Below are 12,007 nucleotides of genomic sequence, written 5' to 3'. Positions count from 1 at the left end.
CAGGTCCTTCCTCCTTGGCTTTCTTATTTTCTTGGCTCTGTGGTTCCCCTTGCTGCCTCTCCTGCAGGTGGACTCTAGAGTTTATTAACAATTGATGGACCTGGCATCTGTTGACTAAAGCAGTAAAACTAGAAAGAAAGAGGGGGGAAAGACCCAAAGGTACTTGCTGGAGACAGATTTTATAGGCAGCGACTTCATGTTCTTTTTAGAGTCACAGGTATAAACAAGCAAATAAGTGTGCACATCTTAACATTTGTTAAAAAGTTTTACTTAACAAATAAGTATGTGAGTTTACTTTTATTTTCTACTTAATTTATTTCTCATACTTTTTTTTAAAATTAAAGCTTTAAGAAAGCAAAGAATGAAAATAGCCCTGATACCCAAAGAAGCAAATCTCATGCACCGTGGGAAGAAAATGGCCCCCAGAGGTAAAGGGAATCGTTGTTTTTATAAAGGAGACAGTAGAAAAGGGGTTAGTACTTGCAGCTCATTGAATAAAGGAATCCAGCTGCTGGGTGGCTGATCACAGCTAGCTGTGGATAAAGTGGGCAGACTCTAAATCAGTGTGACCCAGGGGGAGAGGGGCTGGGATTTCTGAAGTGGAAATCAACAGTATGTTTTATAACATGAAACTTTTTCTTGGAAAGGCAAAAGGGAAACCTAGGAAATATTATGAAATTGCCTGTAAGGTAATATATTTCTGAAAACTCTAAATGGCATATTAATAATTTGCCCCATTTCATAGTTTTGGTTAAAAACTTAAGTCAAAAACTATAGCTGATGAATAGTGATGCTGGAAGACCTTTATTCCTAAAAATATGGATATGTCTAGTTTATCTCTAGTCACAACTACCAAACCAGCGACAGACCTGTGTTGTAACTTATAGTTCAAATTCTAGCCCTGCCACTTCCTAGCTACTTTATTTGGGCCACTTAATTAAGTAGTCTATATTTCAATTTTTTTTCTGTTTAATAGGTTTAATAATTGTACCTCAGTGCTGAAGGCCGATATGAAGATTAGCTGAGATAATGAATGTAAAGTCTTTAGCTGAGTCAGTGTTTAGAAAGGGCTAAATTCATCATATGTATGAATTGTTATTGTTATTTGTGTGTGTTCATTTTTTACTACTGAAGGCTAGTGAGACAAATGGCATCCCTGCAAAATAATGACCTTTATGATTTGATTTGCCAGATCTTACCTCTTTTCTTTTAATAAATCTTGTCAGCAAAGAGAACCACGTGCCCCTGGTGCATGTGCCTCTGGAAGTACCAGCTGTGCAGTTATGAATAACTCTAGGTCTGGGCTGCGGTGTGTTTTCCCCCAGGAACTCTCTGGGCTCTTTTTGACCATTTTTCTTCCTCTCCAGTGGACTCTACAATTCTCCCAGTGATCGCACTAAGTCGCCAAAGTTCCCTTACACGCGTCGCCGAAACCCCTCCTGTGGAAGTGACAATGATTCTGTACAGCCTGTGAGGAGGAGGTAAGCAGAACACAATCGCTCTGTTAGCAGCTTTCAACAGAAGCATTTTGTCCCAGGCCTGACTTTATAATAGGTGATTCTTATACCGACATTACTGTTTCTCTCCAAGATAACAGGAAGCTTACTCTTTTTGACATAAAATAAGTTAGGAATCCTGAAGTATTTATCTTAAACAGCCAGAGTTTTAGAGAATAATTTCATAAAATATTGGCAGGAACTTGCTTTCTGTATTCTATTTATGAGTAATGTGTCTAAAAATAGTATATAATATATAATAAAAATATATATTATATATAGTATATTACAAAGTAGAGACAGTATATCTTTTTTTTTTTGAGACGGAGTTTCACTCTTGTTGCCTAGGCTGGAGTGCAGTGGCACGATCTCAGCTCACTGCAACCTCCGCCTCCTGGGTTCAAGCGATTCTCCTGCCTCAGCCTCCCCAGTGGCTGGGATTACAGGCATGTGCTGCCACGCCCGGCTGATTTTTTTGTGTTTTTAGTAGGGGTTTTTCCATGTTGGTCAGGCTGGTCTCGAACTCCCAACCTCAGGTGATCCGCCCGCCTCGGCCTCCCAAAGTGCTGGGATTACAGGTGTAAGCCACTGCGCCCAGACGAGATAGTATATGTTAATATATAAAACATATTAAGTGTTTCTACCTGAGAAGACAAAACTACACTTAAAGATAAGCCTTTTTAGCTGAAAAACGCCTTTTAAAGCACAGAAAAAAATGAATCCTGTTACATTTTACCTATACGGGTAGAGTGTTTGAAGGGATAATATGTGTGTGTGTATGCTTAATTTAAAAAGTTCTTAGCTGGAAGTTTTGGACCTCTCGGCAAAGCAGGCTGGGCAGTGTGACAGGTACAAGAGAGGAAGATGTAGAAACGACTCATCAGTGAAATTCTTTTCACTCCTACATGGCAGGGACTGTGTTTTATTTTGAGTACCTACATAATTGGCATTGTAGACTTTTTCCTTTTTTTGGTTTTTGTGGTTTTTGTTTTTGTTTTTGAGATGGAGTCTCGCTCTGATGCCCAGACTGGAGTGCAGTGGCATGATCTTGGCTCACTGCAAACTCTGCCCCCTGGGTTCGAGCGATTCTCCTGCCTCAGCCTCCTGAGTAGCTGGGATTACAGGCATGCACCATCAGGCCCGGCTAATTTTTTTATTTTTAGTAGGGATAGGGTTTCTCCATGTTGGTCTCGAACTCCTGACCTCGTGATCCCTCTGCCTCAGCCTCCCAAGATGCTGGGATTACAGGCATGAGTCACCGTGCCCGGCCTCTTTTTCCTTTTTTAAAAAAATAAAAATGTATAAATTAAAGTAGAGATGGGGTCTCGCTTGTTATGTTGCCCAGGCTGGTCTTGAATTCCTAGCCTCAAGCAGTCCTCCCACCTCAGTCTCCCAAATTGCTGGGATTACAGGCATGAGTCACTGCACTCAGCCTAAATGACTTTTATAATTACAAGAAGTTCAGTTCATGATGTCAGGTAACCATCAAGACTCTTTTTGTGCACACTGCAGGTTTGGAAGCCAAGCCCTTCTTTCACCTATGCCCTAGTTAATACACACTTGCTGGCCTTTTCCTGCTTGATCCCTTTTGCTTCTGCTAGTTTCCCAGAGCTTTGCCCCCAGCTTTCTGAAACCAAGTTCAACTTCACTGAAATCCTTTGATGGTTAAGAAGAGAAGGGTCTATATTACCTTCATGTAGTAGGACTGACATGAGGGGGCTAGATCAGGTCCAACAATGATTACACAGAATAATAGGGTAATAGTAGGCATTTGTTTGGTATTGCCATATTCCAAGTACTGAGCAAAGTGCTTGCTCTATATTATCTCATGTAATCCCAATAATAACCCTTTGGGAAATGGCATTTGTATTCAGGCATGATGTGATTCTAGCAGAGGGGGATTAAGTAGGGAATTGGTGCAAAGGTATAAGTAGGATTGAAGGTGCAAAAAGCAGAGAGTGGTGTAACTCAAGAGATCTAGCTGCTTTTACTGCCTCTGGACTGAAGGAATGCAAAGAGAGAAGTGGGTGTTACTTGGAGACCAGAAGCCGCTTCCACCTTTGAGCAGGCAATCCTGAGCCTGTGCTTGCTGCTGACATTGCTGCAGGCACTGTGATGGATGCTAGACAGGGACCACTCTTGCTGACATTGCTGGAGGTACCACCACTGTAGCCGAACAAAGAACCTCCCACTTCTCAGGAGTGCAAGAGTTGATGCCACAGGTACTACTAGAAGCAAAATAACTTCTCTTGTTCTCTGCCTTCAGATCTTACTGGAGTCTCTCTTAACTAGAACCCAGCTGGCAAAGTGTCCAGGAATATAAAATTTTCAGGCTTTCTATCTCTGCAGTAGAGAGCAGATTATAGATGAGTCAGTAGAGGCTGAGTACCAATGAAAAATATTCAGCCCACCATCACCATCTCAGTTTTACAGATGAGAAAACTGAGGCTCAGGGAGATGATGGTAGCTTGTCCTCTGTGGCACACATGGGATTGGAATCCCAGCCTGTACGTCTGAAAAAGGTGGAGATAGTGATAGCCCTCATTTAAATAAACTGTACTTCAGCCCTTACTCAGCTTTCTCCTTGGGAACACCAAGAGTTGGTTCAATTTGGACAATACTTAAAACCAAAGCAACACCACTGGGAAATACTTTAAAGTGCATTTGTGTATATTGTGTGTTGAGGCGACATAGGTGGCAGGGATGATTAGAATTTAGCATATATTATTTGTAGATAGAGTTTTATAGTTTTCTACCCTTAATTAATTAGTGCAATTTGTCAGCACTCCCTATATAAAATAATTACACATGTTGAGCAGATAGTCATTTTAATACATTTGAAAATGAACTTAATTACATTTTGCTAAAATATGGCTAAATTTGCATATTTTCATACAAAATAATTGCTTGTAATAGTTTGCAGCATATACACTCCCAAATCCAGACTTGACTTCTGCACTGAGGTTCATTTTCCGCTGGCTTCCTGTGAAACACAGAGAAGTAATTGTGGAGAGTGGATACAGGATCCTTTCATTGGCGTATTCCGGGGGAAGGCTATTTAAATTTGCTGGGAAGAGGATCTTTTCCCTGAGCATCCATAGAGCCTTTTGCCTGATGCACTTACAGGTCTCTTTTGGGGACGTGTGTTTTGAGGCAATGAGCCATTGCTGCATGTTGACATAAAAGGACTAAAGCACATTCTTCTCTGTTTCTTCCCAGTATAAATGCCCTATAAGTGTCGTTGTCCTTGTCAGTCTTTTTTATCTTCACACATATTTACCTTGCACTCAGCACAAATCCCTACATTGCTGGATTAACACTGGCATTTAAAATCAAGACATGTCATCAGCATGGAAGAATCTCAAGGACTTAAATTTAATAATAGGAAATTATATTTTGCTTTGGATACCAGGATAATACGTTTTGCAATAGATGTCAAAATTTCCTATTTTGTCAGTTGTTTATCATGAGGTGGATACAAGCTATCAAATTCTGGCCGAGTCCAGAATAGTGATCCTTAACCTTTTTGGGTGGTACTACCCTCTGAGATCTGGTGAAATGCTGGATTCATTCCTTAGGGAAAGGTAGGTTCATATTTAAATACATATAAACATCTGCATATAATTTTCAAAATTTATGGAGACCCTGAAGCCTGCTTGTTTAAACATTCCTATTCTAGAAAAAGAAAGTCAGCATATTTCCTGGTAGTACAATATATTTCACTCCTCAGCTTTCAATTTTACATTAAAAAATGTTTGGGTGCCTGTTGTATGCCGTGCAGTGTGCTGCTGCCATTAGACAAAGTTGTTGTCCTTTGGAAGCTTAGATGCTGTTAAGGGATAAATACATGAGTCATAGGAATATATGTGCCATTATGACTTTAATACATAATATGAAGGTAAGCTATGTGGTACTTAAGGGAATTTTAAAAACTTTTTATTGAAACCTAGCATGCATACAGAAAAGTACACGTGTCATAAGTGTAATGCATGATAAATTTTTATAAATAGATGCCTGTGTAATGAGCACTGTCAGGGGAAGTTTGCTGAATCACTGAGCCAAAGAGGTTGGGGTTGGTTTCCTGAGGTTGGGTGCTTGCGCCAGGATCTGAGATACAAACAGGCTAAAAGAAAGGAGCGGTCATACCAGATAGAGGGGCTAGCATGTGCAAAAGCATAGGGAATGGAAAGAAGCAGGAAACTTTCATGAAAACGAAAAAGGCCAGTGTTTATCAGACTCTGAGAGTGAATAAAAATGTGTTAGAAATGAGCATAGAGAGAAAGATGGGATCAGACCTTACAGCCCACCTGGACTTTGTTCAGGATTTTGGTCCTTAGACCAGTGGTTTTTTACAGGAAGTACAATAACATCACATTTGTGTTTGTATAGATGACCCTCACTGTCCTGTGGAGAAATGGTGAAAGTGGGTAGTAGCAGAAGACCAGGCAGCAGGCTATTGTCCGAGTCCTAGCAACAGAGAATGGGAGCATGGACCAAGGTGGTGATGTGGAAATATAAGGAAGTAGATGGTTTCAGTAGCCAGTGAGAGGTAAAATTGGTAGGAGAATCAGTATGAGGGGTGGAGGAGAGGGAGCTGTCCAGAATGAAACCCAGGCTTGTTCAGTTTTTTGAATTCGATGTGTTGCGTAGAAGTAGAATCATCAGGACTTTACAGGCTTGAAAGGGACAATTGCCAGTTTAGATTCTGATATCCTGAATTTATGGTACTTCTGAGAAGTCCAAGTGCGGGATTCACATGGGTTGTGAATGTAAGTCAGGAGCTAGATTTGCTTTATGGACCGAAATATAATCTTAAGTATGTTACTTGAAATATAGAGATTAGGTTGTTTAGGTGGATAGTATAGATAGAATGCAAAAAGACAAAGTCAATGACAGAGTTGTAAGAAGCTCCAGCATTTGGCTTAATTGAAGATTAACTGGTAAAGGAGAAAGAGAGATTGTGGCCATGGAAAAATCAAGAGAGTGAAAATTTGCATACCAAATGTCTCCCTTCTCTCTTCATTCCCAGAATACTAAAATCCAGGCTTATATTACCTAGGCAGAAAATTAGAGAATCCCTTTGTAAGAAATGGACAGGGACAAGAGAAAAGACTACGGATACTAGCTTTCAAAGCATCTTCCATTGAAATAGTTATATCTCCTAGGCATGAGACTAGAGAATCCCACTGCAGGAAATGGACTAGGTACAAGAGAAAAGACTTACATATACTTACTTTCAAAGGATCATCCAATGAAATGATTGAGGCTGCCCTCATATTACTGTGAGGCCATTAATTAAGGTGCACTGCACCATCCAAAGGGCTCCAGTCATTTTAACACTTACTGCTTGAATAGGAAGAGAGAGCCATGAACGCCTGCATTTGAGCATTGCTTCTGTCTAGAAAGGCAGAGACTAAAACAAACAAATGGGGTGTAGGGTGGGGTTGGGGGCATTCTCACAGGAAACAGACAATATAAGAAATAAAAATTTCTAAAAAACTAATTATTTAGAAAGATGAAAAAATATAACCATGAATTTCTATCAATACAAAGGTAAGAACTAATAAATAAGAGTTATTAGGCTTAAAATTAGTGTGGCAGAATTTAAAATGAGTAAAATATTTGGAAGGTAAGATTAAGAAAATCTTCCCCAAAACGGAACCAAAAAACCCACAATAAAACAAATGTATGGAAATAAGAATAATAAAATTATCAAACCTAGATATCAAACATTCAACTAATACAATTTCTAAGAAAAAAGAACAGAGAAAACATAGGAGAGGAAACTATTAAAGAAACAGCAAAGCGAATATTCCAGAACTGAAGGATGTGACATTATAGAGAAGAACCCACTAAGCATTTGACATAATCGGTTGAAAAGTTAGATTCATTCGAAGGTTCATTATAACTAAATTTCAAAACATTATAGATTAACAAAGAATTCTAAAGATTTGGAGGGGGCATGGGAATATGGGAGAGAAAAAAATATCCATGTACAAATGGTGACAAATCAAAATGACATTGGGAGCCATGTACGGTGGCTCATGCCTGTAATCCCAGCACTTTGGGAGGCCGAGGTGGGCCGATCACCTGAGGTCAGGAGTTCAAGACTAGCCTACCCAACATGGTGAAACCCTGTCTGTACTAAAAATACAAACTAGCCAGGCGTGGTGGTGCATGCCTGTAATCCCAGCTACTGGTGGAGGCTGAGGCAGGAAAATCACTTGAACCCGGAAGGCGGAGATTGCAGTGAGCTGAGATCGCACCACTGTATTCCAGGTTGGGCCACAAGAGTGAAACTCCGTCTCAAAAAAAAAGAAAAAAAAATTGGGCTGCTTAACAGTAATATCAGAGGAAGAAGGCAAAGAAGTATTGCCTTCAGAAGTCTGAAAGATTATTTTCAGTTTAGGAGTCTATGCCCAGATAACCATAATTATTTGTATAGAATAAAGACATTTTCGGAAATTTTGGGTTCCAAAAAAGTGTATCTGTCATGCAGATTTTTCTGTTAGCAACTAAAAGATACACTTTACCAAAACCCAGACAAGTAGCCAAAAGACCTGGAGACGTAGGGTCCATCATACCAAGAAGCAAAAGGAGTTCCTTGGATCATGGTAAAGGGGAGTTAGTCAAAGGTCCAGGTATGAGCAGGAGGGCAGAGGGCTCCAGGAGGGATATAAATGGAACTTGCAGATTACCTGAGTATCCATCCATAGCAGGAGTTTTGCAGTTCTCTCAGAGTTTGAAGAATTAGTGATAAGCAAAAGAACCCTAAGCAAGTGATATGTACATGGAAAACTTAGGCAAGTATCTTCTCTTAGAAAATTTAAAACCTACAAAAGAATGGAATCATATTCCTGGAACACTGTTTAGATCGTCTGTGACCAATTTCGGTATAATTGTGTTTATGCTAAATAGTGACCCCAAAATTTGATGTAAGAACAGAGACCACATATTGCTGTTCATGTTATTTGATATAAGTGTGTTGGAGGAAATGGAGTAACGTAAGCCATACGTTAAAGAGATCAGAATGGGAAGGTGCTAGATTACAGATTGTAAGGAAATGGAGCATGGGGCATAGACACCACTCTCCAAAAGTTTGGCTTTGAAGGAGAGAGGAGAGACTGGGCAGATGAGGGGGGATGTGGACTCAAAGTAGGTCTATGTTTGTTTAAACAGTAGAGACTTGAAAAAGTTAATAGCTTGTAAAAAGAGTCTGCTAGACGGGCAAGGTGACTATGTGTGAGAGGTGGGAGGGTAGTTAATGAAAGTCATTGAAAAGACACAGGGTGATGGGACCACAAAGCACTGGTGGAGGGACTAACCTTGGTAGTAAGGATAAATCCATAAATAACAGAGAGGAAGATGTTGGTAAGTTTTTATTTTTGGTAGCAGGAAGATGAAAGAGTTACATCTGGAGGCTACTTTTTCCTTCGGAAGGAGAAAACAAAATCATTTGCTGAAACAGGAGTACTGTGGGTCAGAGGGTTGCAGGGTGGAGAGTTTGAAACCACTTTGTACTTAGATCTGTGAAAAGTGGCAGGATTGCTGAACCGTGGTGTGGCCCCACTTGAAGTTTATGAACGTGGATTTGTAGTGTAATACACCCCTTTTGTGTGATTCCTTCCAGCACTGCTCAGCCAGCTGTTTAGGACTGATCCAGAAAACTTGCATAGTTGGATTCACCCATGCCTGGGATTTTGCCAAAAAGATGGAATGAAAAACAGAGTTGAGGAACATGTTGAGTATCAGCATGCATGTTATTGAAATGATGGATTAGGAAATCTAAGCTGAGTACAGAAGACAGTGAAGAGAAGTGAAGAGCTGGTGGAGAGTAGCCAGGTCAATAGATAGTCTTATTGGGGTCAAAGAAAAGGAAGAATGGAAATAGTTGAATAAGCAATAACAGCTTATCTTGGTTGAGTGCTAACAATGGCCCAGGTCCTAATGTATGCATTTTAAATATATTAATTCATTTTATCCTTTAGAGGAGACTTTAAAGGAGATTCTATTAAAAGTGAGTCACTGAGTAGAAAAGTAACTTATTTAAATCACATAACTCATCAGTGGAGAAGATGGGATTCACATTCACGTTGTCTGGCTCTAGAGCCAGCACCTTTAACCAGGATGCCCCATTGAAGCTGTTTGAAAGTAAATGGGGAGTGGTAAACAGGAGGAAGAGGAGATTGTGGTAAGAGAGCAAAGTGTTTGGAGGTGGTTACAGATGATAAAGTCCTAAGTATGAGGTAGGTTGCTGAGTTGAAGTGGAGGAGATTATGAGAGAAGAGATAAAGAGAATTTGGAGCCTCAGGGTATGGGAAAGGGCATCCAAGTGAGATGATGTCAGTTCCACTATGGCAGAAATCAGCTTGGAGGATTGCAGTTCTGAAACTGCAGACTAACCTCATCATTGGATTAATGGAATTCGGACGGTTTGCAGGTTCCACTAGAGTGAGGCCAGGTGATGTTATTAACATTATATTTCTGGGACGTGTTGTATGTAGGGTTAGGCATATACATATGACTTAAATGTTTGGCAAATGAATGAATGTATGACAAATATGTGTTAACTGAAGTGAAACTCATTTTGGTGTGCTTTCCTTAGCCAATTGATAATCTCTTGTTTTCTTAAATGTCTTTATTTGTTTTCACAGGAAAGCCCATAACAGTGGTGAAGATTCAGATCTTAAGCAAAGGAGGAGGTAAAAAAACAAAAATGGAAGGACAGTCAGAGGGAAGAAGGGTTAGCAGATTTAGAAATGCTCAGAGTTAAGGAAAGAGTGGGGGCATTATTATTTTTTTATTTTTTTTACTTTCAAAAGCCAGTTTGTGTTCAGCTGATTCCCAGTCTTCCATTCTGTTGCATCCTAAGACTGTGCTTTTTCCTGCTCCTTTGTGTCTCAGAGGAGCTGTCTTATTTATCTGTTGCCATATTATAAACCACTGCAGAACTCAGTGGCTTAAAGCAGCAACAACTCTATTTATCTAGTATAATTCTGTCCATTGAACAGGCAGCTTTTTAGCTCGTCTTGTTCACGATTTCATGAGGCTGTGGTCAGATGACAGCTGAGGTTGTGTTATCCAGGGGGCCTTTCTCTTTCGTGTTGGCATCTTGGCAGAAAGGCTGGAGGCCTGGGACCTCTCTGCATAGTTTCTCCACCTGGCTAGCTTACACTTCTGTAGACACTTCTTTTACACTTCTTTAGGCTGGGAGGAAGCAGAAGCTACCAGTCTGTTAAGGGGCTAGTCCTGGAACTGACATAGTATCCCTTCCATCTCATTCTATTGGTAAAATCAGTCACAAGACCAGTGTAAATTCAGAGGCTAGGGAAATAAACTCTACCTCTCTCAGTGGGGCGGATGGGAGGGTTACAAGATTTTGTGTCCATATTTAGTCCACCACCGACTTACGGCTTTGCCATGTCAGAGTTCTGTTGGAAGTGATTGATTTTGCGGTCCGTTCTGGGAACATAATGACATTCACCTTAATCGGTTTTTATATTTCCCCTGCATTGCCATTTCCCTGAGCTACAGACTCAGTCAGATGTCTTACTGAGTTCAGAAACACTGACTTGGAGAGGGATAATACAGCTCTTGATGTTTGGATTGATAATTTTACTGCAAAATGAATTCCAGAAGACCCATATAAACCTTTCTGAAATTGTTCTTGAGTTATAAATGTGTGTTTTTTCTTTTGTTCTTACCTTTTTGTCTGCAGGTCACGTTCACGCTGTAACACCAGCAGTGGTAGTGAATCAGAAAATTCTAATAGAGAACACCGGAAAAAGAGAAACAGGTAATATCTCAATATTATAATTAACTGGCACTCTGAAATCAGAGGCTGCCCTTGGTGGTAGAAACTGAGTGTCCTTTGTAAGTCTTATTTTTCCATCTGAGTCTGAGAAGCAATCTGGCACTATTTTGAAGCACTTAGTTTAGGAAACTTTAGCTCTTTGAGTGGAGTTTTCTTATCTTCACAATAAGATGATTAAACAACTTGACAATGAGGTCCCTTCTTGTGTGTGTGTGTGTGTGTGTGTGTGTGTGTGTGTGTGTGTGTGTGTTTTAAAAGATGATTCTGTATATAGCTACAATGTGTAGTGAATTTCTCTAAGGCTGGTAAGAAAGTTTACCATTCGTAGATAGATTTCTCCCTGAACTATCTTTTCAATGGCATTACTATATTTTACCCAACCAAAAATAACTCATTGTTTCTTAGATTCTGTGGTTTCAGGCTTATGTATATATATATGCTAATAATATGTGCATTTACTCATCTGTGTGTGCCTGACATTCCATATATGTAAGATAGATTTTTAAGATATTTTTAATCACATCATTTGACATGTAGTCAGTATTAGTGGTGGCTTAATGCATTAATCAGTTATCCCTGGTTCCAAAATATGCACTCGAAAACAAGAAGTATTTGTGTCATTAATGAAAAGAGCACCTTGGGAGTCAGAGGGATTTGGTTGCCAGTCATGCCAGTTGTTAACCCAGTGGTTCTCAAC

General features: G+C 39.9%; 1 protein-coding gene across 1 annotated transcript in view; it reads left to right on the top strand.

Annotated features, from left to right (window-relative positions):
- The window catches only part of EPB41L4A (erythrocyte membrane protein band 4.1 like 4A), a 259,857-nt gene that overhangs the window by 216,541 nt on the left and 31,309 nt on the right, over positions 1-12,007 (top strand). The window contains exons 15-18 of the mRNA XM_003826742.8: positions 345-428; positions 1,368-1,481; positions 10,151-10,198; positions 11,215-11,292. Coding sequence (XP_003826790.1) covers positions 345-428; positions 1,368-1,481; positions 10,151-10,198; positions 11,215-11,292 — 324 coding nt within the window. The remainder of the gene's footprint in view (positions 1-344; positions 429-1,367; positions 1,482-10,150; positions 10,199-11,214; positions 11,293-12,007) is intronic.

Source organism: Pan paniscus, chromosome 4 (genome assembly GCF_029289425.2).
Source record: "Pan paniscus chromosome 4, NHGRI_mPanPan1-v2.0_pri, whole genome shotgun sequence".
In the NCBI taxonomy this organism is placed as follows: Eukaryota; Metazoa; Chordata; class Mammalia; order Primates; family Hominidae; genus Pan; species Pan paniscus.
The sequence above is the reverse complement of the archived record's forward strand: the minus strand, read 5'-3'. Positions and strand labels throughout refer to the sequence as shown.